This window comes from Fundulus heteroclitus, chromosome 21, assembly GCF_011125445.2.
Source record: "Fundulus heteroclitus isolate FHET01 chromosome 21, MU-UCD_Fhet_4.1, whole genome shotgun sequence".
Lineage (NCBI taxonomy): Eukaryota > Metazoa > Chordata > Actinopteri > Cyprinodontiformes > Fundulidae > Fundulus > Fundulus heteroclitus.
This window is the reverse complement of record NC_046381.1, coordinates 33,502,022-33,529,661: the sequence shown is the minus strand read 5'-3', so window position 1 is coordinate 33,529,661 and position 27,640 is coordinate 33,502,022. Positions and strand designations below refer to the sequence as shown.

Here is a 27,640-nt window from a genome sequence, read left to right as displayed (position 1 = left end):
GCCACCAAAAGATAAGGGGCGTGTGACGGACGCCGGCAGACTGATTGCTCTAATCTGGAGCGCCCGCTGGTTTAATTCCCCCAGCTTGTAACTAAAATTAGGGATGGACCCGCGTGCAAAGTGCCGTCTGTCGTTATCGCTCCAGTGTGCTGTCCTGATTGAGTCTCTGCTCCCCCCCCCAGATGACCTCCTCAACAAGGGAACCGAGGCTTTTGGTTGTGGCTGGATGTCTGCGAGGCATAACCGCCCTGATGGTTAATTTCACCAAAAGCATGGAAGAAGGTGGGTGTCGCTGCGGTGATCCACTTGTTGATGTTGGGTCTGATGATATCGAGGTAAAATAAATGGTTCAACCGACATCTGTTGTATCTCTCGCAGACCCAGCAACGTCCAAGGAGATCTTCCAGTATGCCCTGAAGGCCATCACTCCCCAGGTTTACTGTCGTTTATACGCTCTCTTACCTGTTTATACACCGTTGAACTTTTTTCATATCTGGGAATGTTTAGACTGACCAACAAAAAGTAGCGCATTATTGTGAAGTTGAAGGAAAAGGAGGCATGGCTCTGTGGTCCTCTGAGTCATTACGATGCAGGACCTGCCTTTAGCTTCAATCCTAGCGTCCTGCCGTCGCTACCAGCTTTTACATTTCTATTTCCATAGCATCAAGGTCTGGACTTTGACTAGACCATTCTAACATACAAATGTGGTGGGATCTAAACTGGTCCTTCGTGGCCTGGGCAGTATGTCCTGCCTTGAGGGGAATCCTATAACCTGACGCCGCCAGATAGATTTGCTTCGCATATCCATCTGGAAACCTTCTGTTGAAGTAATTTTGGGAAGGGGCGAAAATACTGGTTAGCTGATTGGCCTATGTTGGTGATAGACGGGCCAAATAAACCAATCAGATCAACAAAGCATATGACGTACTCGTCAACATGCTTCGTCGTCGCTCGTAACAGAGCGACGACGAAAACACAACCACAAGCCAAGCTACTCTTGCTGCTGCAGGTAAAGGCTCGTTAGCTCAGCAGAGAAATACTCTGTAATTCCGATAAAACTTGCTCGATAGCCACGCTAACACTAGTTTCATCGGCTGAAGCTGCCATGTTCTTTAGACTGAACTGTCGCGCTTCTCGTTGCGTCACACCTCAACCCGCCTCAAAGCCAACGCTGATTGGACGTTCGTTTGGTGAACGGCTCCAAATTTTCTTTAACGGAGAGCAGCCAGACTGATCTGCGAGTGAAACCTTGAAAGCTCGCGAGATCAGGATGGTCTCACGAGGCTAGGAATCCTGGCCTCCAGTCTCTATCCTTCGGTAGCCTCTAGCATTTATTTAGCTCCATCTACGGGTCAGTTGACCGCTGAGGAAAAGCATTCCCAGAGCTCAATGCCACTTCTTTTTGGCATCTTCACAACAATGTGCTGTTTTTTTGTCGGTCCCATCACAGTAAATAAAAGTAAATAAAAAACATTTGTTTGGGTTGGTGGTTGGAACATTATCAAAGCGTTGGAGTTGTTATATAGTTAAAAAAACCTTGTGGCTATTACTTTTTTTGGCAGATGGAAATGAACCGTTACGCCGTCACATTCGGTGAGGCTTTCCTCTTCTTTCTTTTTTTCTTTTTTAGCAAAACGGCATCAAAAAGCGTTGAAACGTTGTTAGATCACAGTAAAATATCCCCTGAGTGTGTGCTTCTTTGACAGCCGGGCTTCGGCTGTTTGCCAGACACGCGTCCCAGTTCAGCAGCTGCCTCATGGACCACTACAGGGCCCTGTTCGAGACCATGTGTAAGCTCTGCGGACACATCAACGCCGAGATGAAGAAGACGAGCTACAGCGCGCTCGAAGCCTTCCTCAAACAGGTTGAGGAACACCTCCTAACCTTATAGAACCAATACAAACCGTGGAAGCGTATTCTCTCCCTCCATTTATTAACCCGACGTCCCGTGCCGTCGCTGAACTCCTCCCAGGTGGCCTTGCTGGTGGCGGACAACATCGAGGAGCACAAAAGCAAGCTGAAGTTCTTCATGCAGAAGTTCTGCGGCATCATCAAAACCATGGACTCGACCCACAAGGAGCTGTCGATTGCCATACGCGGATACGGCTTCTTTGCAGCCGTATGTCAACCGCGGTCTCGGGTTTATTAAAAAACGTCAAGGTCACATTTTTTCCCTCCTGCCGCGGCCGCGATAGTTAGTCGCAGGAGCGTAAACCCCCGCTTTGTGCCCGCAGCCGTGCAAGAAGGTGTGCCCCCAAGACGTGGACCTGATGTACACGGAGCTGATTCAGCGCTGCAAGCAGATGTATCTGACCGAGTCCGACGGGGAAGACGACAGCTTCTACCAGCTGCCCAGCTTCCTGGACTCCATCGCCAGCGTCCTGATTCATCTGGACAAGGTAAAGAGACGGGGGGGTTGGGGGGGGGATGCCTTGCGTTGAGAGGGAACGACTTGCTAAATGTCAGGTTCAAGCACCTAAAACATTCATTAAACAACACGGAGGAAAGACAACAGATGTTAGTTTTCTTTTACTTGCAAGGAGAATGGACAGAGGTGTGCTCAGTTACGATCTCCTGCCGCCCCTCTCTTTTTATCTTCAACAGGGAGGCCCCTGGTTACAGACCTTTGATATAATACACTAGCAGTTCAGTTATGCAGAACATCCTTCACAATTGATCAGTTCTTGGAAACGGGAGTCACAACAGATGGCTGGGTGCAATTCATCACAGTCACAGATAGTACTTGCAAAAACAACATTTATCACGATGCTTGTGTCTGCACAGGGCCTTACTCTGTAACACAGGGGTGTCAAACATATGGCCTGGCGAACAATTTAGTCCGGCCCGGTGGCTAAATGCATTATCATTATAAAAAAATATATATTTAATCCAGTGTCCTGTCTGGCAATGTGGCAATAAGAATTGTTTTTTTATTGCCAAAAAGAGTTCATCAGATTTGACTTTCACAAGTGGAGCAGTACTGCTTTTGCCATAGTGCTCCGCTTGATTTATGAATGTGAATAGTTTTATTATGATTCATGTGGGGAATATCTCAAATGATATGGACACGACAATGGGAAAGTAGGAGAGGAAAGGAAGAACAAGAAGAAAAAAAAGAAAAGGTGAAAGAAAGAGGAGATAAAAGGAAGAGAATGATAAAACAATTATTGAAAAAAACATGTACTTCGTTTTATTGAAAATCTGCAGTTCCTATATTGTCCACGAGGGGTGCTGTGTTTTAATCAGCAGATGGTAGCACTGAGCTTCAGATGTGGAAAATTGATTTTAAATAATTTCTTAATTTTTATCTGTTTGATGTATTTTGTCATGCAGGACAGTGTTTTTGTGATCAGTTCTTATGCATAATGCACAAGTAAATGTTTAACTGAGTAAAGGTATTGGTGAAATTGCACATACTTTTCTTAAAAATGCTGAGGTTATTCATAATATATTGTGTAAAAGAGAAATTCATTTAATATAAAAATCAACAACAAGTCCACATTTATTAGTTCTATTTAATCTAGCAATGAGTTAACTCCTGTGGCCCTCTTGAGATCAGATTAAGCTGTATGCGGCCCCTAAACCAAAATGAGTTTGACACCCCTGCTGTAACATAAGAGAGAGAGATGTCAGTCATCTGAAAAACACTTTAATATCTGCATAAACTCAAACCTTTAATAGTAAGGAGTAAATATGTGATAAATGCAGTGAACATGGTAGATAAAATAAAACATGGAGAGAATAGTAAAAGTGATTCTAACACCAAACGTCCGCCCTGTGTACTCAGATTCCAGAGGTGTACACCCCACTGCTGGAGCGCCTCCTCGTGGTGCAGATCGACAGCTTCCCTCAGTACAGCGAGAGGATGCAGTTTGCCTGCAGCAGGTCCATCCTGAAGGTCTTTGTGGCCGTGGCCTCCAAGGGACCGGTGCTGTGGAGCTTCATCAGCTCAGTGGGTATGTCGATGCACAGAACATCTGCATCTGGTGGCTGACGTCGTGGGCAGTGGATGGGATTTGGTGGAACGAGCCATTCATCTCCCTGTGTTTTACCTCTGTCCATCCACCCAGTGACCAGTTAGTCAGCCATTCATCCATTTAAACTACAGATGCACCGATCCGGTTTTTTTCCCCGAGCCAATCCCGTACCGATACCTGGGCTGAGCGTATCGGCCGATTCCCGATATTGATCCGATGTTACTGTTGAATGAATGAACCGTATGCCTTGGCATGTGAGTGAAGGCATCAGGCTTGACACAAACATTGTTTAAAAAAAAAAAAAGGTCAGTGTGGTCTTTAGCATGGTGCTTTTGGAGGTGATTATTTAAGTTTCTGGCGTTGACTTTACCAATTTTACCACGACCATCTGCAACTTTCGTATTGCAGACGCTGCATGTTGCGGTCGGACATGCTGGCCTATCATATTTGAAATGTTTGCAAATAGCAGACTTGGCTCGGTTTGCTCATTACTAGCTGCTTTCCATGATGACATAACAGCCGCTGCAAACATCAGACACGAAAATCACTCGCCTTTCGGCGAAATTCAGCGGGGGGTTTTTTCTATCTAGATTGGTGCTTCTGGGGGAGCAAGCCCCTGGACGCCCCCTGGAGGGGTTTAATCTTTCACACCTTTTTCGCCCCTGACTGGTTTTCATGCCTGAAACATAAGAATTGAAGTGATTAGATCAGGGTAACTGTTATCACTGTTTATAATATAAATAGAAAAAGAAACAACTGGATCGGAATGCTGGATCGGTCTCATTCATCCGATGTTTGATCCAGCAAATTAGTCAATATTGGAGCCAATATACGATTCGGGTATCAGATTGGTGCATCTCTACCGATTCGGGTATCGGTGCATCTCTACATTAAACCGTCTATGCACCCTTTCGGACTACTGTCCCTCCATCCATCGACCCTTTAATACACCCGTCCAACCGTGCTTCTTTTGGTGACACTCAGTGTTGCTTGGTGTCAAACATGCCACTTGGTGACTCAAAAGTTCACATTTGGTTTCATCAGACCATCAATCCGACTGGCCTATGCGGATATTTCAGCCAGCCTGGTTGATTTTTTTTTTTTTTTTGGGACAAAGGGCTTCTGTCATGCAATCCTACTCCTTAGTCTTGATGTAAAGAGAATACAGGACCTTGTTGCTTCATGTAGCCGGCAACCAGTAGCAACCAGGACACACATGCAGCTTTTGATGTACAGGTTTTCACTCAGATTTTTAAGGAGGTGCTCGATTTTATGCAGCTTTTTCAGGGTCAAAGCTCTGAAACGATTCATCGTTCTTTGTCACAGACATCTGACTCTTTGCCAGGGGTGTGTTTACGGCGTATGTGATATCAACGTGTTCTGGCTTTCAATTCAAATGTTAAACGTGTCGTTTCTGCACGCCTTGCACAGAAGTCCCGTTAACGCCTGCCTTGCCTCTTCTGCTTCAGTGCACCAGGGTTTGATCCGAGTCTGTTCTAAACCCGTCCTGCAGTCTGAGGTCAGTGGAGCTGTTCACACACGATTCACACGACTCTGCCCAATGCAACATTCAGTCCCGTTTTTGCTGCAACACAGTTATTTCTGCTCTTTTTTTAGGACGGTTCCTCTGAATCCTTGGAAGTTCGGACTGGGAATTGGAAAGTTCCTTCCAGTGCCAATTACCTCCCCCTCTACAAGGGGCTTTTGGACTGCGATCAGCTGAAGGTGGAGTATGGTTTTACTTTAGTTACTATCAAGTTGAGAAATTAGCTATGACTTTGTCTGAGGGTTCCACTACATTGGGAGTCTAGTTTAAACACCTCCCTGTTGGTAGAAACGAAGGTTTGTGCAGCAGAGCTTTGTATTTGGCGTCGTTTCTCTCGCAGGATTCTGGATTTTTAGACGGCGCCTTTGAAAGTCAGAACGCCGCCCTCGGCTCTTTGAGCCGTCTTCTGTACGAAGAGTTGGTCAAGTCAATTCTTCGCATTGTGGAAAAGTTGGACCTGTCCGTGCAGAAAATAGCAACAGGAGAAGAGGTGGGGTCTGGTCTTTATCTTTCTACGTCTCTCTCTGGTGATCCCGACTAACCGTCGGCGCTTGCCTTTGTGTGGGACAGGACCCGGACGACGCGGCACACGTCCTGCCCTCCTCCGACCCCACGGCTCACCTGCTGCCCAATAAGATCAAAGACTTCACCGCTTTCATCAACCTGGTCGACTTCTGCAGGTACAGAGACGTGGCCGGGCGCGCCTCGAGCTCAGCTCTGTGGTCAGATCACCCAAACATCCTTATGTTAAAGTCTTTGAACACAGCAAGGTTGTAGTTTTTTTTAACCATCACTTAATTAGCTCTAAACTGAGGAGGACTTTGATTTTCTGCTCCTCTGCAGCGAGCTGCTGCTGAACAAGCACACGGAGTATTTCCACTGCTGGATGTATCCCCTGAGCCACGAGCTGATCCTGCACTCCATACGCAATCCCCTCGTCAGCGGCTTCTACAAGCTGCTCTCAGTCGCCATGAAAGTCGCCAAGAAGATCAAGTACTACCAGGTCGTAACTCCTATATTCAACTTGTATTTCATTTGTGTTAAAAAAAAAAAACGCACTTAATGAACCGTTCGTTTTAACATTACAACACACGCACACCTTAGGTTGCCGTGTAGGATGATTAATGTGAATGTTTCTTTGATCAGGGCGTGGCTGTGAGAAGCTCTGCGTCCCCTCAGGATGACACCGTCAGGAGGGCGTGCTTTGCTCTCTTCTCAAAGTTTGGAAAAGAGGTACCTTCCCGTCGTGGAGCTCTTAGGCTACTTTCACACTGCAGGCCTCGAGGCTCAGTTCCGATTTTTTTGGTGAAATCGGATTTTTCTGCGTGTCCGTTTGCATTTCCAAATATATGCGACTTGTATGTGATCTCCTGTGTGAACTGAAGTCGTACAACTTAAGTGTCCTGTAAGCACAGTTGAGGACGTGATTACGTCACACGTAGCAAGCGTCCTCAGTGTTTGTGGAAGTAAAGATGGATTGTGATGCTGGCGCGCATTTTGCGATCTTTAATTTCTTTTTTTCTAACCGGAGCTTTCCCTCCATTGACTGCTCTTCTCATTGTAGTCCACTATGGGTGTCGTCTTTCTTCCCGCTTCTGCACAGCAGGACGCAGAATAGTGACGTTTGTTGAGTATCGTGACGTACAGGTCGGATAAATGCGACCCGGCCGTACAGACACAGGTCACATTTGAAAAGATCAGATACGTATCGGATTCAGGAACACATATCCAAGTGGCCTGGGTCGCATTTGAAAAAATCTGATCTGTGCTGTTCAGACTGTCATAAAGATCAGATACAGGTCGCATATGGGCAAAACAAATCGGACTTGGGTCACTTCAGGCTGCAGTGTGAACGCAGCCTTAGCTGTTGGGGGGCGTTGCCTGGGACACATTGTCTCCCTCGTGCTTCTCTCCAGGTGTGTGTCCGGATGAAGCAGTACAAGGATGAGCTGCTGGCCTCCTGCTTGACCTTCGTCCTCTCGCTGCACCACAGCATTGTTGCTCTGGACATGAAGGCCTACTGCCCGGCTCTGGAGGTAACCGCTCCTTTAAATCTCTTCTGTTTTAGCGAGGTAGATGGGGTTTAAGAATCAAATGATAAGTTAACATAGAAGCCAACAGTTTATAAGGAAGGATAAATGATGGAAATGTCCGGCTGCTTTTGTCTCTGTTGACACTTGCTGCACAGACTCAGCAACTTGATGAACTGTCTGGTTTTAAAGACGTTCACTTTTTTTTTTATGTGTCCTGTCTGGCAGTGTAGCTTTAAGAATTGCTGTCTTAATGCCAAAGAGAGCCCAACAGATTTGCATGTTGTTCTCAAGTGCGTTTAAAACTGGGAGGGCTGAAAAGGGGGGGGCCGCCCGGCGCACTTCACATTTGTTCCCGAATGGTTCCAGACGGCGCTGAGGCTGGGTCTGAGTCACGCTCCTCTGGCCAACGCAGCCTTGGACGCCCTCGAGGACTGGTCCTCCCACCTCCCCCCAGAGACCATGCAGCCCTGCTACGCCGACATCCTGCCGCTGCTGGACGGATACCTGAAAACCACCTCCTCCAGCGGTAGGAAGCACCGAGGGGGATGCTGGGGCTCCTTTGGTGGTTTTTTTTTTTTTCTTCACCCTGTGTCAGCTGAAGGTCTAAATCCGATCCTTTCTGCTTCAGACAAAGATGAAAGCAACTGGGAGGTGATGTCCTCTTTGTCTTCAACACGTGAGAAAGGATACAGCCGAGTGCTGAGGAGGCTCCTGAAGAAATCCAACCAGCTTTCCACGGTGAGAGATGAGGAGAGAAAAACTGGCTCTGATTTAATTCACCCCCCCTGGACTCCAAAAAGTCATAAACTATTTAGCGATGTGCAACAAAAATGTTGAAAAGGACGTGAATGCTGTTTTCCTGCATCCTTCTACGGTTTCCTCTGTGCAGGAAGATGCTCCTCTCGCCATGCTGAGGCTCAGGGTGGTGAAGCTGCTCGGTCACCTTGGAGGGAAGCTGAACAGGAACCTTGTGACGGGTACAGATTTAAACACCAAGTATAACGTTGAGGGGTTTTAGCCCCACTGACAAAAATACAAACTGTCTTCCACACGTTTCTGACGTACCAAGAAGAAATCCGAAAAGGATTTCTTTATGACCTCTGGGATGGAAACAGACCTTCCACAAACCCAGGTTAAAAAGCTCCATCTTAGTTCTGGGCTGTTTAGGGCTGCTAGACGTTCTGGGAAACTATGGCGTTTCATTTAGGTGTGTGAGCCTAATCTGGAAAAGCACGAAAAAGGAACAAGCATCATGGGAAATAATCGCGTCTTCATTCGTGTTGTTCTCGATCTCTAAAAGTCGTCTGCCTGCCTCCATCCATTTCTGATCTATCCTTCCAGCTGATTGTCCATCATGCTGCCAACTATTCCTCCATCCTCCCTTCTTTCCTCGTTTACGTCCTTCTCTCCATAATTCCTTCAGCCGCACCTCCCGCTTCTTCCCAGTTTGCTGGTTTAGCTGGGAATCGCGTTTAAAGCCTGGCTGATATATCTTAAATACTCTCCGTGAAAATGAGGCTAAAAGGAACGAGAACAATAAAATACGTACGACTCTTGATTTCCTCCGTCTACATCCCGGTATTTAGTTTTAATTAAAGACTACACGGTACAAAGTGGTAGTTTTGTTCAGTGTTTTCCCCTCCCTGTGGCTTGCAGTGGTCTCGTCAGAAGAAATGATGAAGAAATTCGTCGCCTGGGATTCAGAGAAAAGGCTGAGCTTCGCCGTGCCGTTCGCAGACATGAAGCCGGTGATCTACCTGGACCCCTTTCTGCCCCGCATCAGCGAGCTGGCGCTGTCCACAAGCGATAGACAGACCAAAGTACGTCCTCGCCCGCCCCATAGATCCTCCCGGCTCATTCGGGGACTGGGCTCATCGCCGCTCCTCTCGTTCGCCTTCCCAGGTGGCGGCCTGCGAGCTGCTCCACAGCCTGGTGGTCTACATGGTCGGGAAGAGCGCTCAGATGGCGGAGGGGGAGAACAGGCTGCCTCCGATGTACAAGCTGCACAAAAAGCTGTTCCCTGTGCTGCTGCGTCTGGCCTGCGACGTCGATCAGGTACCTACGCGCTTTCCAGTCGAGGGGCACGTGTTTAAGGAGTCATCTGGAGGAGACGCCCCCAAACCTCTTGGAGGTTAAGCATTTTGAATTCACGTTTCTGATTTCTGCTGCAGGTGACCCGGCAGCTGTTTGAGCCCCTGGTCATGCAGCTGATCCACTGGTTCACCAACAACAAGAAGTTCGAGAGCCAGGACACCGTAGCCGTCCTGGAGGCCATTCTGGTTAGTGAAAGGTCGGGACTCCGCCGGTCGGTTTTATGTGCCGCCACGCTAAGCAAGCTTGTGTTTAGGACGGGGTGATCGACCCGACGGACAGCACTCTCAGAGACTTCTGCGGCCGGTGCATCGAAGAGTTCGTCAAGTGGTCGATCAAGCAGACCACCCCCAAGCAGCAGGAGAGGAGCCCCGCCAACATGAAGTCCCTGTTCAAGCGCATTTACAGCCTGGCTCTCCACCCCAACGGCTTCAAAAGGCTCGGCGCCGCCCTGGCTTTCAACAGCATCTACAGGCAGTTCAGGTACGGCACGGAGCCGGTCAACGGTTCACTTCGATCGCTTGTGGTTCCCTCATCTAAAAGCCAATCAGAAACCGAGCCGTATTTCTGACATTTTAGTTCATTGTCACCGAGTTGTTGTAACTTTGTCGTTTCAGGGAGGAAAACTCCTTGGTGGAGCAGTTCATCTTCGAAGTTCTCGTCATATTTGTTGAAAGTCTGGCTCTGGCGCACGCAGACGAGCGATCCATGGGTATGTTCTCCCCTACAGCTGCGACACATATCCAGTTCCTGTCAAAAATACTGCTGCCCCTCAAAAAACCCTTCGAAGGTGAACCGCCAACCCAGTCTCAAGTCATTTGGACCCTGACAGAGGTGTTCCTCCAGGATTGCCTCCGTATTTAGCTCCATCTACCTTCCCATCAACTCTGACCAGCATCCTTGTCCCTGCTGAAGAACAACATCCCCACAGCATGATGCTGGACGCTATGTTCAGGGTGACAGGGAGTCATATTCAGCAGCAGCTGGTGTTGAGCATGTAGACCAAAAGGTTAAGACTTCACTGGACTCTTCTTCAACAGCGGCTACCAAAGACCAGTCCTTATCAAGAAATACGAACATACCAAAGAGTTTGCAGGAACGTTTAAAATGCCGTTAGCAACAGTCCGTCGGATAATTGCAACTAAAAAAGGCTGGTAGTGGAACATCGTGTTCATAGGAAGATGTTCCACGCAGACATTTTAAAAGAATAGGGAACGGAGGTCATTTGAACTTTTTACAGAGTCCAGATAGAAAGAAAAAAGATATTTCCATAGACAAGATGTCTGCTGCAGCATAGCCGACTTTAGCAAAGGTATCTGCTCATAAGTTAGAGAAAACATTGCCAACAAAAGTATCAAGTTCAGTCCTAATTTGACCATCATCTCGTCTTTAATATTTGGCATTTTCTGAGGAGCAGGAGTACGTTCCCCTTGGCATAAAACAACCTCTTTTTTGCATTAGGAGGATTTGGTCTCAGTTAAAATGTCATTAGCTGTATTTGTATGGGTGACAGTGGCACAGGAGTTAGGGAGTTCTCTTTGCAATTCATGGGTTGCCGGTTCAATCCCCTTCTCTGACAGTCTCAGTCGTTGTGTCCTTGGGCAAGACACTTCCCCCTAATTGCCTGCTGGTGGTGGTCGCTGCTTATTTCTACTAAAAAAAAAATGCTGGACAAGCTCAACGGCAATCAGTCAATTGTTGTTATCAAAATACGTCTTTTAACTCATAATACATTGCATAAAATGCATTTTTCCTACCCAGATATAGCTTCTTTAATTGGTGAACTTTTGTAAAATATAATAAAGGTATCAAAAACTGAGACAATGTGCTTTAAAGAGTATGTATTAAATGTTGGATAGTTTTATGGTTTTTACTGTAGAGATAGTTTAATTTTCCCTAACAAATAACATTAATAAACCAGTGCAGTTTAACCATTGTACTGCGTATTGATTTAAAGAACATAAAACCCAACAAGGTAAAAACAATTGTGCCCAGGCATCTGAAAACGCTATTAAGTTTGAGTTTGCGAACGTAGAGATTTAGGAAGCGAAGCATTAAGGAACTCTTTACGATGGAGAACCTAGAAGTGGACGTGACTGGAAGCTCCGTTGCTCGTTTCTCCAGGGACCGTGCAGCAGAGCGGCAGCGCCATCGACCACCTGAAGAGGATAATCAGCCGCAAAGCCCCCAGCCTCAATCAGCACAATGCAAAGAGACGCGTCCCGAGGTGGGTGAGCCGTGTTACACGCGCCTGTGCCGGCTGTGGGCTTGACGGGGACGCCTGCTGGGTGCTAGGGTTCACCCATGCTGCATCCATGTGTTTTAGGGGTTTCCCTCCTGAGGAGAAGCTGTGCCTGTCAGACATGGTCGTCTGGCTGCTGGAGCAGTGTGGCCGGCCGCAGACCGAGTGTCGCCACAAATGCATGGAGCTCCTCTATGAATTCATTCCCCTCCTGCCAGGTGAGGACAGCACACTTTGACGCAGATTTAAAAAAAAAAACACAAAAACAAAACAGCTTTCATCTGGTTATGAATCTGACTATCAATCGGGCTGCGCGAATCAGGGAGGAAGTCTCCGCCGCAGTGGCTAGAGGGCATGCTGAAGGACCACGGCGTGGATTTCCTGATCTGCAGGATCGAGGGCGGGGGGCTCCTCTCCCAGCCGACGCTCAGGGACCTGACGGGACCTTTCAGCGTGCGAGCCGCCCTGCAGTGGATGGACCTGCTGCTGGCCGCGCTGGACTGCTACAACACCTTCATCAGCTTACACATCATCAAGCCGGAGCACATTCTCAGTAATTTCAGCTCCCGTCAACATATATAGTTTTTTATTTTTATTTTGTGTCTTCATCCGTTTCATTGAAGCTCTTCACATCCTCCCAAAGGGTCAAAGGACAAATCCCGCTTCCTGAAAGCCACGCGCTTCTTCCTGACGGAGCTGGCGGCTCGCGGTCTGGCGGCCGCAGAGAGCTGCTTCGCCCTCGGCGAGAGGACGTCTCACTTCAGCCCCAGAGAGGTGGACCAGTACAACTACAGCAAGTGCACCATCACCGTCCGGCTGCTGGAGTTCGCCTCCATGGTTCTGGTCAAAGGAGACCAGGAGTTCTGGAAGGTACCGCTCGGTTGCAGAGAGGTAGCGGCTGCCGTCGGGGAAATCTCCACCAGAAGCTTGACACGGCGCGTTTGTGATGCTCTTCGCAGCTCTTGGAACAAGACGTGTTCTGCGCGCCGCTCTTTGACTTAACGGCGGCGGCGGTGTGCAAGCCGTCCGCCGTGGGGTTCAACATGGCCGACGTGGAGGTGATGAGGAACCTACCTGAGGTGTGCGTGCCTTTACTCAAGGCTCTGATGGCCTCGCCTTACAGCAGCCGCCTCGAGAGCAGCCTGCGGGCCAAAATCTCCCGTAAAAGGTTGGTTCCTGTGAAGGTTCAGATACCTAAAACGTTCATTAAACAATCACAAGGAGGAGAGACAACATAAAAGTTAGTTTTCAAACTTGCAAGGAGAGCGAACGGAGGTGCTTAACTACAGATCTCCTACTCGCTCTAAAGCACACGCTGTCGCCTCCTCTGTTTTTATTATCCAAACACTGCAAAAACAGAACTAAAAATAAGTTAAATTTTCTTAAAATAAGTGTATTTGTCCTTGATTTGAGCAGGTAAATAAGACTATTTGCCAATGGAATAAGATTTTTCCTCTTAAAATAGGAACAATTCATCTCCATCATCCTATTTCAAGTGCAGGATGTCTAATTATCTTATTTTAGGGGTAAAGATACTCATTCCATTGGCAGATAATCTTATTTACTGGCTCAAATCGAGGACAAATAGACTAACTTTTAAGAACATTTCACTTGTTTTTGCATCCGTTTTTGCAGTGAAGGAATCAAATAAGCAAAAGCAAAACACTCTGTGACCTTCGAGATAATACCAAGCAGTTCACACAGTACAGCCGTCCAGATGGCTGAATAGAGTTCATAACAGTTTCAGACGTATTTAGAAAAACACTTATTATTGCTTAATAAGTATTATTACTTATTATCATCACAACATATTTCTCTGCTTTCTGCAATGATAAGAGAGAGAGAGAGAGAGTAAATCAATACACATACATAGTGAAATAATATGGTAACCACTGGTTTATATATTCCAGCAAATATATGATTAACACAATAAACACAAACACTGTAATGAGATCAGTCACATGAAATACACTTTAATATCTGAATAACTAAAACCTTAAAACTTCTTAGTAGTAAAGAGTAAATACGTTATGAATGCAATGAACATAGTAAATAACATAAAATATGTAGAAAGTAGTAAAAATAATTCTATCAGTTCCTGTGAAGGAACTTCACGTTTATAGAGGAGATCAGCACGCTTTAGACTCTGTTTGATCAGTTAAACGTCTGGTGTTTTTTTTTTTTCTCCTTTTCTGTATTTGCTCCGTGGCGTGCCACAGCGTGGAGGAGTTGTGCGAGGTAGACCTGTACGGCTCGGCCACTCTCAGTCGCCACGAGCAAATGGAGATGGTGCTCTCGTCCTGTAAGCAGATCCACAAAGCCGCCATCCTCGGCTCCATTCTGCACAGCCAGGTAAGAACTCAGCATTGTCCATTAACAAGACTGCTACGTGTATTTCTCTTGATGTACCCAGAAATCTAAAAGAATTGCATACATACAGCTGGATCTTAAATATCCAGGGAACTTTTACAGACCACAACCGCAAACCTCAGCCTGATTTGTCGGGACTTCTAATGTGATCGGCCGACACAGAGCAGCACACAGCTGGGAAGTGGAAGGAAATAACACCTGGTTTTCCCACATTTATGACAAATCTGAAGCATAGTAAAGCCCTCTTTACTATGTTACACCTCAATAAAATCAAGTGCAACCAGTCTCATTATTAAATCATTGAATAATTAAACAGATTTTAGCTGTTATTAGGCCGTCCACATAGGGAAGCATGGGGGTGGCAGCATCATGCTGTGGGACTGGTTATCCTTAGCAGGAAGCTGGTCAGAGTTGATGCAAAGATAAATGGAGCTAAGTAAAGGGGTTAAACAATACATCCATCCACATCAATGTGTCGATTAAATGACTAAAGATCCAATCACATTGATGCAGAAATAAAATATTCAGGCATGAGACTATAGTGAATAGGTGATGTATTAATATTTTAAAATGAGAAGATTGCTGTTATTGATTGAAATGCCTGATACTTGTAGGAGCTTAGAAATAAAATGGTCTGATCATCTTAGTGGATATCAGATGATATCGCATCATATCGACCGCATTGATCGGAAATCGTGAAAAACATTGGGATGTCGACATGTATTGTATCATCATCCGAGCAAATCGATGTGACATCGCATGGTGCTAAAGCTGGTGATTTAAGCCCCTCCCTACTAAATCCAGGCCAATCCTGGAAGAAAACCTGTAAAGTGCCCAAGCCTGGGGGTGGAGGCTGACCTTCCAGTTGAAGGAAAGTTGTAGAAATACCAAAATAAAAGCCTCTAGGTTTGAAAAGTATGACAGAAAAGTTCCCATCATCTGCGTTTCTATGCGTTTCTCTTTAAGGATTCAGCCTCGGGCAAGTGTCTCGGCTCCAAGCTTCTGATGACGGTGTATAAAGGCATAGCGCCTGGAGGAGACAGGAAGGCGCTTCCATCCCTGGACGTAAACACCAGGAGACTCGCGGATGGACTGCTTCAGCTCTCCTTTTCTATAAGCCAGCAGGTTGGCCGTTGTGCTTTTTAGCTAACACAGCAGAGCGTGTTTGGGTAACGGCGATGCCTGTCAGTTCACCACATCGATACCAGAGCATTTGGCGTGAAGAATGATTGGTCTGCGTGTGGTTTTCTGCAGAGTGAGCAGCTGGTGGAGTTGCTGTTGAACACCATCATGCTGTCTGTGCCCATCTCAGGCGGCCACAGCCACAACTTCCTCAGCTTCTCCCACGGCGAGTACTTCTACAGCCTCTTCCAGGCCACCATCAACGGCGAGCTGCTTAAGAATCTGGAAACTGCAGTGCCGCGCCTCTTGAAGGCCTCCTCAGAGAATCCCAGCATGGTAGGTCACGTTTGACTCAGGGTCAGCTCTAGGCGGGGGTGGGGGGGGGGTCCTACACGGTCCACAGTCGGAGGGAAAGGACGAACTCTGAGCTTTGAGTTAAGAAGTTGTCAATTTGGAAAAGGAAATTAGGGCATGGGAAAATATTTATTTCTTTGTTCCGCATGCCTGACATCCATCCATTATTTTGTCTGTTCGTCCATCCTTCCATCCATCCATCCTTCCTTCCATCCATCCATTATTCTGTCTGTTCATCCATCCATCCATCCATCCATCCTTCCTTCCACCCATCCATTATTTTGCCTGTTCGTCCATCTTTCCATCCATCCATCCATCCATCCTTCCTTCCATCCATCCATTATTCTGTCTGTTCATCCATCCATCCAACCAACCAACCAACCAATCGTCCAACCAACCAATCATCCATCCATTATTTTGTCTGTTCGTCCATCCTTCCATCCATCCATCCATCCTTCCATCCATCCAGCCTTCCTTCCATCCATCCATTATTTTGTCTGTTCGTCCATCCTTCCATCCATCCATCCTTCCTTCCATCCATCCATTATTTTGTCTGTTTGTCCATCCATCCATCCATCCATCCTTCCTTCATCCATCCATTATTCTGTCTGTTCATCCATCCAACCATCCTTCCATCCATCCATTATTCTGTCTGTTCATCCATCCATCCTTCCATCCATTATTCTGTCTGTTCATCCATCCATCCATCCATCCAACCAACCAACCAACCAACCAATCGTCCAACCATCCTTCCATCCATCCATTATTCTGTCTGTTCATCCATCCATCCAACCAACCATCCTTCCTTCCATCCATCCATCCATCCATCCAACCAACCATCCATCCATCCATCCAGCCTTCCTTCCATCCATCCATTATTTTGTCTGTTCGTCCAGCCTTCCATCCATCCATCCATCCATCCATCCTTCCATCCATCCATTATTTTGTCTGTTTGTCCATCCATCCATCCATCCATCCATCCATCCATCCATCCATCCATCCATCCAACCATCCATCCTTCCATCCATTATTCTGTCTGTTCATCCATCCAGCCACCCAACCATCCTTCCTTCCATCTATCCAACCATCCTTCCATCCATCCATCCATCCATCCATCCATCCATCCATCCATCCATCCATCCATCCAACCATCCATCCTTCCATCCATTATTCTGTCTGTTCATCCATCCAGCCACCCAACCATCCTTCCTTCCATCTATCCAACCATCCTTCCATCCATCCATCCATCCATCCATCCATCCAGCCAGCCAGCCAGCCATCCAACCAATACCTCTATCAATCTATCTGCCACTCATCTTTCTTTCCATCACCCCATCCTTTTATCTCTTCGTTCATTCATAAATCCAGTCATCTGTCGTGTCACTCTTCTATTAATCTATATGTCCGTCCATTCATCCATCCTTCCATCACGCCACCACTGTATCTGTTCATCCTTAAATCAACCATTTGCAGTTCCTCCAGTGTTTTCTCCCACATCCAGCCAGGCCAATGTGGAAAGCTCTGCTATACAGTCCAGTTTTGTTATTTCTACCTTAATATTTGGAATAAAGGGGCCGAGATCCTTGGAACTGTGGGCGTTGTACAGGAACCCTGTAAAGGTCATGTCCTCCAGTCCTGCTTGTGCTACAGCGATGGCTTCTCCGTGTCCCTCAGGTGAGCGTGTTGCTGAACGGCATGCTGGACCACAGCTTTAGGGAGCGCTCTGTGAGGAAGACGCAGGGCCAGAAGCTGGTGGAAGAGGTTCTGAGGAGGTGGATGAGTCTGCAGTCGTGGTGGGAGGGACCCTCGTCTACTTCAGAGAGTAAAACCGCCACCCTCCTCCTGCTCGCCAAGCTCCTCCAGGTGGAATAAAAAAGCAAACAAAGCGGTCCAATGTGAGGAGGCCAACTTGCTTGACTGTAGCCTGATGAGCATCTTCTGTCTACCTAGATCGACTCCTCCGTTTGCTCCGACGTAAACCACAAGGCGTTCCAGCAGGTGTTTTCCACCTTCACCCTGCTGCTGGTCGATATGAATCTACCTCTGAATCTCAAGGTATCCCGTCTTTACCTTCATTTTGTTCAAATCCTGCAGGCGCTTGAGTTTAACAGCGGAACCCTTCTGATCCCGTCAGAGCCAGGCCCTGTTGGTGCTGCCTTTCTTCACGACGCTGGGAGATGAGCCGCTCGCTGGGCTGCAGAAAGCTCTCGACGCTCTGGTCGCCTCCCACTTCCCCATGCAGTCCGATGAGTTCGCCAAGGGCTCGCTTCACCGCAACAACTACATGGACTGTATCCGCAAGGTCAGGTTACAGTCCGGAGAAAAGTTACAGTGGGGTGGAGTTTAACGGGATGTACGTCAGTCGCTTTTCTAATGGAGCGCCATCAGTTCATCCTTCTGTGTTCATGTTTTTTACCCTAAAATGGAGTTTTAAGAAATATGTTCTTCTTATCTGAAGACCGACATCTAAAAAACGGTCCTGAATCTCCTGCTTTGCATCAATTTCTCACATTGCAGTTTACAAAAAAATCACAAAAGACAATTCTAGCAGAGACTAAGGGACCGTGAATTTGAAGAAAGTAAGTAAATTACGTCCATTGACATGAACTCGCAAAAAAACAAATATGATTTGACCATTTTATTTCTAAGCAGGCATTTGAATCAAAAACATCATTCCTTTAATTTCAAAATAATAATAATAATAACAGATCAACTGTAAAGTTGATCTGTTATTATAAATAAATGGTGCACCTTTAACAGGGTTTCCCACAGAAGGTGGGCTAATCCTTGCCGTGGTGGGTTCCAGGAAGTGCGCGCGGATATGTTCTTGTGGAAGCTGGGGTGGGGTGCAGTGTGGACGTAGTGTGCGTGGAGCCAATAACAGCTAGCGTGTTAGCTTATGACCGGGAGGTTTTCTCCTTTACTTAACTTTACTGACCATTTTCTGTTGCTCTGAAATATCGACGCATTTGAAATAAAAATAAAAGTAAAAACAACGATTAGACTGGCGAGGGGAGGGGGGCGAGTAAAGTAAATAATACAGCAGGGCAAACCCTGTTAAAAATGATGATATGGATCAATATTTACATTTTGCATTAATGTATTGTTTAATTGGATCATTAATCATTTAATTGACATATTGATGTGGATCGATGTATTATTACACCCCTACTCAACACGTGTTTTTTTTTTATTTCAGGAAACCATATATGGTAAACCTGGGAAGACTGACTGCAGTCTTACAGCGAAATTAGTCTTAACCCATGAAGCCTTCACTGCGCAGCATGTTCAGTTGTTTTCATGTCAAAGTGTCACAGATCTGACCTATTTTCTGCTTGTTTCTTTAAAAAGGATGGTGATAAGTAACGTCCCACTTTAATGTCCCACTTTACCACTAAAATACTGATGCACTCCATAAGCTCACTCCATTCATGCCATAATTTCCATTCAAAAAGGTGCCATTCTGTGGAAAAATAGGAGAGAGTGTGGGAAACATGTGAGGGCCTGCTTTCTCCTCACATAGACCTTTAAGAAAGGGATGTCACCCGACGAGGAAGGCAAACAGCGGGTGTGACTTGAGTGTGCTGAAACATAACAGAAGAGGGAGAAATGAAAAGATAAAAGGTGAACGTCTGCGTTTTAGTTGCTGGATGCCCTGGAGCTTTCCCAGAGTCCTCTGCTGCTGCGGCTGATGGCCGGGGTTCTGTGTCGGGATGGGAAGCACATCATGGAGGAGCAGTTTCAAGGCTGTTTCCAAAGAATTGCAAAGAGGTTAGTAAAGTTCTTCATGTGCAGGAGTCCCTGTAGGGCCCCGTGTGAACGAATGATACAGAAGTGGCATCACACAGGATCCTTGTGGACCAAAGTATGGAATCTGATTTCGGGATTTTCTGGTCCTGGATGAGTACGGGAAAAGAAGATAACACTGTGGGAAAAAATATTTGTATTTACAGACTTTACTCGCTATCCCATTGTTGTCCTTTCTGCCTACTTTCTCCCTACTTATAGTTTCTTTCCTACCTTCTTTCTTTCCCTCTGTCAATTCAGAAATAATTTATTTCTGAATTGAAATTAGATGTACCTCCTGTTATGTTGGTTTCTTGAATGGGTTGTTAAAGATGCTGATGGCTGCAGGCAGGATGGATCTCCTTCCTTCTTTCTGTCCCATTCATCTCCCCTCTTCTGTCCTTCCACGTCTCCCCTTGTCAATCCTTCCTTCCTCCTTCATGCCTTTTATCCTTCTTTCCTTTCTTTCCATTGTCCAGCCTTCTGTCTCACTTCCTTCCTACTCCCTTAGCTTCTTTATTTCCTTCCTTGTGTCCTTCTTTTCTCCCTCGTTTTCCCTTTTGCTCTACCTCTTCTTTAGTCCCTTTTCTTGTGTATTTCCCGTCTTTCCTTCCTTGTGTCCTTCCTTCCTTTTTTTTTTGTGTCCTGCGTCCCTCCAATCCTCGTGGCCTTCGCTTCCCACCTCTCTCGTGTCCTTCCTTTCTTTCCTCCCTTACTCGTTCCCTGGTTGCCTTTCCTTCCTCATATCCTCTCCCGCCTTTCCTCCTTGCGGTCCAACCAGTGGAGTTCACAGTTGCGGTTTATCATTCAGAAATGGGTGTAAAGGACTGAGAACTTTAGGAAGTTGAGGCTTGAGACGTCCAGAAGCCCTGACCTGACCCCGGTGCCTGTGTCCGTCCCCTCAGAGCGAGCGCGGAGCGGCAGCTGCAGCTGCTGCGCGCGGTGCATGAGGTCATCCAGCAGGGCGACGTGCCGGCTAGCTCCACGCTGCAGGCCATGATGGAGAGGGTTCTGCTGCCTCTGGCCTCCCACTGCAGCACCAGGGCCCTGAGCGACTTCTTCGTGTCAAACGTCTTTGACATAATCGCCTTCCTGCAGAGTCGTTTCACAAAGGTTCGCCTCTCATCGGCCGTTGTTGGCGTTTGCTTAAATGTAGTTGTTGTGTTTTTTTGGTGTTGCGTTTAAGTGAGAATTGATACACTTTTCCTATCCTTATACATAAACACCAATTAGGTAATTGGTGAATTTGAACGTGCGTCTTTGTCTGTTGAAGTCAAGTGAAAGCGCTTTCGAGCTCCAGCTGCGGAAGAAGAACGGCTGCTACAAGCTGATGGAGCTGCTCTATTCCCGGCTCCCTAAAGAGGAAGTTTACTCCAAGGAGTCCCGCATCAATCAGGCCTACTCTCGCCTGGAGAAAACGGAGGGAAACGAGTTGTCCAAAACCTTGATCAAGTACATCTCAACTAAAATGTCTTTTTTTTTTTTTTTTTTTCTGTTCCTTATTGGATCCTAAATCTGTTTGTTTCGTGCAACAGGTCATGCTTCGAAGCCTTCACGGAGAACATGGCCGGTGAGACTCAGCTCCTGGAGATCAGGAGAAGCTACCACTGCGCTGCGTACAACTGCGCCATCGCCGTCATCAGCTGCAGCTTCAGCGAGCCCAGGTTCTACCAGGGCTTCCTCTTCAGCGAGAAACCCGAGAAGGTAGCGCCCCGCCTCAGTCTGAGCCAAAATTAGGTTCAGGAGTTAGACAAAATGAAGAGTTTTTACGAGTCAGGTGGAAGGATGCAGGAGATTAAAACGCTGTGGTCTGGAGGTACGGTGCGGCAGACACCTTTGGGTCACCACTGACCCAAAGGTCCAGTTTGCTGACATGTATCTAAACATAGTTGAGGTTCTGAGATCTCTGGGGTGATGACTCAAAACAGGGACTGTGTTTAGATCTATGGCCCCGCAGTTTGTCTGAAGGAGGAGAAATGCAGCGTACACTGAAACGCAGCGGTGGCTCAGGGATGATCTAGGAAGGCTTTGCTGAGAAACCTCTCCAGCTGGATCTTTCCCTACAGGGTTGAACTTTTTCACTTGTTCCTGTTTGACTTGCTTCTTGCAAACAGCAGTTTGTACATTTTGTCGATGAGCCTCATTGGCAGCGAGGAGTGACTGTATGGCCATCCTGATTCCCATTCACCCTCACTAACATTCACACTGCTATATGCAGACCAGCTGGGCCCCTTTGGAGTTAAACCCACAACCTTCTTCTCAGGGTGGGGGGGTACAAGGATGAAGGAGATTTGACTTCTTGTTGCTCACAAAAACAAACCAGCTCAGAGTCTGACATGAAGCGTGTTTGACACTAAACGTGGGTTTTTTCAGCGTGAGCTTCAGTCACTTACAGATGAACCAGTTTCTCCGTCCATAGGGGCTTTGGAATTAGACGAAAAAGCCCCCGTTTATACGGAGACACGTTAATGTAAGGATTGGATTTAGCTACTATAAATAAGAATAAATATGTATTTCCAGACTTTTATTCCCTTTCCCTTCGATCCATCCATCCACTGTCCGTCTGTCCATCCTCAGACACCTCTGTTCATCGCTCTTTCACATTAAAAGCCTGTTGAGAACTCCGCCGTAGATTGCCACCGAACTTTTATACTTTTGCGCTTGTAGGATAGGTTAGAAAAGGAAACGCTAATCTAGAAAAGCAGAGATTTTTGGGTTATGAGTATGAGCGAGCTCTCATTGCTCCCTTTTTGTCAACAACACCCCAGTATTTCGAGTCCAAGAAAAAAGTCACAAAAATGTCTAGATCTTTACTAGATCTTTATTAATGCTTGTCTTTTTGCCTTTGAACAGACTTTTTTATCTCAGTTTTTATCATTTTTTACCAGCGAATAAATTGTGTGTACGGCTAAAGTCATCAGTAGTCTCTTGTTGCTTATAAACCTTTAGAAATTGGACCCAACGACAGCCGTAGATGACAAAACCCTGTGACTGAAGGCGCTTCCTCAACTATGTTGCTGTTGTTTTGTTTTTTCTTTCCCAGAATCAGTTCATTCTTGAAAACATCATTGATGTTCAACGCTCCTACAACTTTCCCATTGAGATTGAGGTAGGCTGTCTTTGAAAAAAAGATCGAGCAAAGTGTGTTGAGAGCACAGCTTGACGTGACGTCCTTTCCTCGGCGTTCCAGGTCCCGCTTGAGAGGAAGAAGAAATATTTCATGATTCGAAAAGAAGTCAGCGACGAGACCGGAGGTATAACTCGCTCCCAGCGGTGTTTCTGAACCCTGTTGTTTAAAATCAAATGACATCATTTCTAGCCAGTGGTGCAGCATTGTTACGGTTCAGATCCTAGAAGTGCCTTGCTCAGGAAACGGCTTGTGTTTTCCACAGAGGCGCCCGTCTACCTCTCCTCCCAGTCCTACATGGCCGACAGCAGCCTGAGTGAGGAGATGAGTCAGTTCGATTTCTCCACGGGGGTCCAAAGCTTCTCCTTCAGCTCACAGAACCCAGAAGGACAAAAACGCACCCGGGTGAAAAAGGTTTGCCCCCCGTTTCCTCGTCTCGTCGTCAGATCAACCCATCTCAGTAACACGGGTCCAGGTTTTAGGCCCGTTTCTAATGCTGGGCTGTGGTTGTTCTGGTTTCCTGCGTGTGAAGGAAGCCGAGGACCGCAGTCCCTCCCAGGACGGAACGGTGGATCTGGAGATGGACGAGCTGAACCAGCATGAGTGCATGGCGACCATGACGGCTTTGGTACAGCACATGCAGAGGAGCAACATAACGCCTAACGTCCAGCAGGTCAGCAGCGTTGTTTGCTGCGTGCCCACGCCTAGCTGGGGTCCTTGGCCTCCGATCAAAATATCAGATTATGTTTGTGCCCAGACCTTTGTGTTTTATGTAGCCGTGATGCTCTGTGTGAAACAGGGAATTATGCCCAGTGAGCTCCCTCCGTGGATGAAGTTTCTGCACGGAAAGCTGGCCAATCCAGCAACACCCCTCAACATTCGGCTCTTCCTCTCAAAGCTCATCACCAACACAGAGGAGGTGAGTACCTCTGCTTCTCTCAACACTGCCTCACAAAACTATTCCCACCCTTTGAACAATTTGCTTTTACATTTCACAACATCAGAACCGCAAACCTTCATGTGCTTTATATTGAGATTATATGCAACATTGCAACAAAGTTGTGCATAAATAACATCAACCACTCCACTCTAAACCATGTTGCAGGCTGCTTGCTCTCTAACAACCTTCTAAAGCCTTGACAGAACATCTGGATCCACGCTGAGATGAAATTACACACAGACGGGCTCTATTTGCTAGTTAGGGGACTTCTGGAGCCATAAAGGCTTACTAAAAAACGCAGGCAAACTTTTCAGGTTTTAATTGTAAAAAAACGTTTAAAACCATACGTCACTATTCCTGCGCTCCATAGTCGTCCACTGGTTTGTGTTGGCCAATCACACGGAGCCCTAATGAATGAAAATGGATTATTGTAACATAACGTTTGAGAGCATTCAGGAGGTGCCGATACTTTGGCGTTTCGCTGCAGCGCCCGACCCTTCCCCTTGTTATGGCTGGGGTTCTTTCTTTGTTTTGCAGGTTTTCCGGCCGTATGCCAAGCACTGGCTGGGGCCCCTGCTGCAGCTGGTGGTGTCCGGAAACAACGGAGGAGTGGGGATCCATTTCATGGTGGTGGAGATCGTGGTCACGGTTCTGTCCTGGACCGGCCTGGTCACTCCGAAGGTTAGCCAAACGGCGAAGGTTCAGAAAATCGGAAGATGGACACTGGATCATGTTAATTGCGGGCTTTTTGCGCAGTAATAGTCGCCATCGTTGAGTATAATATAGAAATACAATTCAAAAAACTTTGATGTATGAAAGCAAAGTCATCTAAAAACATTGAAGCGGTTAGTTTTTCACTCATGCAGTCGTCAAAAAAATTTTTATATTTAGTTTTTTCACCAGAAATGTTCACACATTGATGTCTGTTGTTTTAGTCTCTAAAAAAAATAAAGGGGATTTAATTACAGGTGAACAACAAAAACCGCCCTTGTTTAAATCGTTATAAAGGTGTTTTTGTAGTTTAGCTGGGTTAAAGATGAGACAGCCTTCCCTCTTAAAGCCAGACTTTAAAAACATCTGTCCACAGAACATTATTTAGGAAGCCCTGCTCCTCGTCTACAGACCATTCTCTCAATGGAGCAAAGGTTTTGTCCTTAAACACTTCCACTGGAAGGTCAACTTGTAAAGTCTCTCTCCTGTTGTACAGACATGCAGGGTCACATCAACAGCAACCAACGCCTGCTGGAGGACTCTTGTTGACATTTTAGGGTTTTTGGAGACTTCTTTTAGCATCCTGCGGTCTGCTCTCAGGGTGAACCTACTGGCATGGCCAGACATGGGCATGTCTTTAACTTGTAGGCTGTTTTCTGAATGCCTGATTCCTTTTGAGACCTCTTTAAATCCCTTACAGACTCATAATCTTCATCCTCAGACATCTTCCTCAGTCTCACCATCATGATCTCTCACTCTCTCAGGGGCTGTATGGTTAGACATCCATGCAAATTGTACAATTCTTCAACTAAATTATCGGACACTGCTGTCTTTCTGACTTGACAATAAGTCCATTAGCTACTAAGGCCTGTATGCACTTTTAAGCCCCTAAGGGACAATAGTTGTTGGGCAGTACAATTAACTATTTCAGAATCAGAAATACTTCAATAATCCCAGAGGGAAATTACAGTCTTTGTTAATAAGGAAAGCTCATGTGTTGTTGAGTGTGCGTGTTATGTGTATTTATGTGCATTTTATGTGGTGTCTGCCTCACCACCAATTTATTGTCACATAATGACAATAAACTATTTCCATTTTCCTGTGTATTTATGTTGTTTCAATTTTCCTACATTTTATTCCAACTGTTTTGTACTTGCTTTTATTGTCCTATGTTTTAATCACATAAAGCACTTTGCATTGTGCTTGTTCTGAAATGGTCTGTACAACCAAACCCGCCTTGTCATCTTCTGCTCCAGGGAAACCCGCGAGATGAAGTCCTCGCCAATCGGCTGTTGGAATTCCTCATGAAGAACTGCTTCCACCACAAAAGGGCCGTTTTCCGCCACAACCTGGAGATCATCCGCACTTTGGTAGAGTGCTGGAAAGACTGCCTGCATGTGCCCTACAGGTAACCCAGAGGCACACTGAACAGACGTTGGCGTGTCACGTGCCGGACGCTAGACCGTTCACTCTTTTCTGTAAAGAAATGTAGGGGGAAAAACGATTTGTTGAATGGAAGCTATTTCTAGGCCAGAATAACAAAAAAGCTGACAAATATGAGACATGAGGACATCTCATGGTAATATTACCTGTTCTCACACGCAAACACCAAATATTGTGACCACCGTTGGCCGTGGCTCACATTTAGCTTAATTACCAACTGAGATTATTTGAATATTTTGCTAATAATATAAACAAAATGATGTGAATCTGCATGAAACATTGCTTGTAGAAAATGACGACTCCAGCTCATTCTTTATTCTTTCCCTCACTAGTCTAATATACGAGCGCTTTTGTGGCACCGACCCAAACAGCAAAGACAACTCTGTGGGGCTCCAGCTGCTGGGGATCATTCTGGCCAACAACCTGCCCGCCTACGATGCTTCCTGTGGAATCCAATACGAGAGGTGGAACCTTTTCGACGCTTTCAGCTCAGACTCAATGTTATTTTCCTTTGCTAACAGTAATGTGTGGAAGCTTAGGCTGTAAAGAGCGTGTAAAGGCGTTGTCGAGGAGGTTAAATTTGACCGTGTAGCGTTTTAGCTTCATGGTTCATTTCCACTGAATGCGTGTTGTAGCCGAGATGCTCCAGCACGCTAATAAATTCGATTTCCTGTCTTTGTTTGGCGTTTTCAGATACATCCAGGCGCTCAGCAGCAACGTGTCCTTTACCAGATACAAAGAGGTCTACTCGGCCGGAGCTGAAATCATTGGCCTCGTCCTGAAGAACATGGCCGAAAAAAGCGACGTACCAACTTTGTCTCATTTCGCCTGATTAGTTATTGCTAAAAAAAAAGTCATTGAAATATTTTTTGACTGTATCTTTTTCCGTCATATCACAGCAACAGCAAGAACTTTTCAGTCTCGCTGCTTCTGCAGTAACCGCTCTGAAGAAAAAAGATCTGGATGACAAGTTCATCATTTGCTTGAACAAAGTGTCCAAACACTTCCCGCCCTTTATGGATCGGTGGGTGAAGAAAAGCACCGGGCTAACTCAGTCTTCCTCTTTCATAGCAGTGATTGGCGTCAGTGCGTTTTACGCATGCATGCATGTCTGGGTTTCAGGTTCGTCAACCATGTGTTTTTCCTGCTGCCGAAGCTGCACGGCGTCTTAAAGACTCACTGTCTGGAGTGCGTGCTGAGCCGAGCCGACGTCATCCCAGACATCTTTCTGCAGCTGAAGAGCTCGGGTTTCATTCAGACGATGAGCCACAGGTGGGTCCTAAGCATCTCCCGCCATCATAGGGCTCAGTCCTGTTCCTTCTGGGGACGACTCAGCGTGTTGTTTGCCCTAAGAGGTGAAGTAGGAGGTAGGGCTGGACGACACAGGGGAAAAAAAAAAGCATATCAATAGAAAAAGAAATCCTATTGATCAATATTGATAATTATCAACAAATTCAAAACATATGTTTTAAGTGCAGCCCTGGCCATTTTATGCTGTTGCTTAGCAACCCGTTATTAGTTACAGAACACACAAACACTGAATTCAAACGCAACCCTTTTAGTCAACCAACTTTTTACCAAAACTTCAAGTTCTTAAAAACAAAAAAGACTGCGTGCTCTCTGAACTCTTTGAAGGGGCGGAGCCTGGAAATGGGTCTGCGCTTGTGATTGGTTGGGAGGACGTAACGACTGAAATATTAACCTACATGGTTAAAATGCATAAGGAGGGAAAACTTTTATTCTGCTGAACTTTTTATTGACCTTTTCACTATTATCGATATACGTTTATCGATCGATATATACTGTTATTGAATTATCGTCCTGCTCTACTAGGAGGTGAATGAGTAACCTTGATCACAATTAATTACCTTGCCAAGCAACGTGGATCAGGGTCAGAA

At 46.2% G+C, this 27,640-nt stretch overlaps 1 protein-coding gene across 1 annotated transcript in view; it reads left to right on the top strand.

The window, feature by feature from the left end:
* The window catches only part of prkdc (protein kinase, DNA-activated, catalytic subunit), a 49,116-nt gene that overhangs the window by 3,097 nt on the left and 18,379 nt on the right, over nucleotides 1-27,640 (top strand). The window contains exons 7-54 of the mRNA XM_012855851.3: nucleotides 183-282; nucleotides 379-434; nucleotides 1,563-1,593; nucleotides 1,707-1,864; nucleotides 1,973-2,119; nucleotides 2,235-2,399; nucleotides 3,788-3,956; nucleotides 5,447-5,496; nucleotides 5,595-5,702; nucleotides 5,864-6,013; nucleotides 6,094-6,203; nucleotides 6,367-6,526; nucleotides 6,670-6,756; nucleotides 7,440-7,559; nucleotides 7,923-8,082; nucleotides 8,185-8,294; nucleotides 8,446-8,533; nucleotides 9,213-9,376; nucleotides 9,459-9,611; nucleotides 9,728-9,835; nucleotides 9,904-10,130; nucleotides 10,265-10,359; nucleotides 11,772-11,874; nucleotides 11,974-12,107; nucleotides 12,212-12,442; nucleotides 12,533-12,759; nucleotides 12,849-13,057; nucleotides 14,109-14,241; nucleotides 15,226-15,384; nucleotides 15,514-15,717; nucleotides 17,410-17,598; nucleotides 17,686-17,790; nucleotides 17,870-18,037; nucleotides 19,379-19,506; nucleotides 20,427-20,634; nucleotides 20,795-20,973; nucleotides 21,057-21,225; nucleotides 22,565-22,630; nucleotides 22,712-22,775; nucleotides 22,914-23,062; nucleotides 23,181-23,321; nucleotides 23,448-23,567; nucleotides 24,126-24,269; nucleotides 25,556-25,707; nucleotides 26,075-26,206; nucleotides 26,436-26,547; nucleotides 26,642-26,766; nucleotides 26,865-27,014. Of these exons, the coding sequence (XP_012711305.2) occupies nucleotides 183-282; nucleotides 379-434; nucleotides 1,563-1,593; nucleotides 1,707-1,864; nucleotides 1,973-2,119; nucleotides 2,235-2,399; nucleotides 3,788-3,956; nucleotides 5,447-5,496; nucleotides 5,595-5,702; nucleotides 5,864-6,013; nucleotides 6,094-6,203; nucleotides 6,367-6,526; nucleotides 6,670-6,756; nucleotides 7,440-7,559; nucleotides 7,923-8,082; nucleotides 8,185-8,294; nucleotides 8,446-8,533; nucleotides 9,213-9,376; nucleotides 9,459-9,611; nucleotides 9,728-9,835; nucleotides 9,904-10,130; nucleotides 10,265-10,359; nucleotides 11,772-11,874; nucleotides 11,974-12,107; nucleotides 12,212-12,442; nucleotides 12,533-12,759; nucleotides 12,849-13,057; nucleotides 14,109-14,241; nucleotides 15,226-15,384; nucleotides 15,514-15,717; nucleotides 17,410-17,598; nucleotides 17,686-17,790; nucleotides 17,870-18,037; nucleotides 19,379-19,506; nucleotides 20,427-20,634; nucleotides 20,795-20,973; nucleotides 21,057-21,225; nucleotides 22,565-22,630; nucleotides 22,712-22,775; nucleotides 22,914-23,062; nucleotides 23,181-23,321; nucleotides 23,448-23,567; nucleotides 24,126-24,269; nucleotides 25,556-25,707; nucleotides 26,075-26,206; nucleotides 26,436-26,547; nucleotides 26,642-26,766; nucleotides 26,865-27,014 (6,617 nt within the window). The remainder of the gene's footprint in view (nucleotides 1-182; nucleotides 283-378; nucleotides 435-1,562; nucleotides 1,594-1,706; nucleotides 1,865-1,972; nucleotides 2,120-2,234; nucleotides 2,400-3,787; nucleotides 3,957-5,446; nucleotides 5,497-5,594; nucleotides 5,703-5,863; nucleotides 6,014-6,093; nucleotides 6,204-6,366; nucleotides 6,527-6,669; nucleotides 6,757-7,439; nucleotides 7,560-7,922; nucleotides 8,083-8,184; nucleotides 8,295-8,445; nucleotides 8,534-9,212; nucleotides 9,377-9,458; nucleotides 9,612-9,727; nucleotides 9,836-9,903; nucleotides 10,131-10,264; nucleotides 10,360-11,771; nucleotides 11,875-11,973; nucleotides 12,108-12,211; nucleotides 12,443-12,532; nucleotides 12,760-12,848; nucleotides 13,058-14,108; nucleotides 14,242-15,225; nucleotides 15,385-15,513; nucleotides 15,718-17,409; nucleotides 17,599-17,685; nucleotides 17,791-17,869; nucleotides 18,038-19,378; nucleotides 19,507-20,426; nucleotides 20,635-20,794; nucleotides 20,974-21,056; nucleotides 21,226-22,564; nucleotides 22,631-22,711; nucleotides 22,776-22,913; nucleotides 23,063-23,180; nucleotides 23,322-23,447; nucleotides 23,568-24,125; nucleotides 24,270-25,555; nucleotides 25,708-26,074; nucleotides 26,207-26,435; nucleotides 26,548-26,641; nucleotides 26,767-26,864; nucleotides 27,015-27,640) is intronic.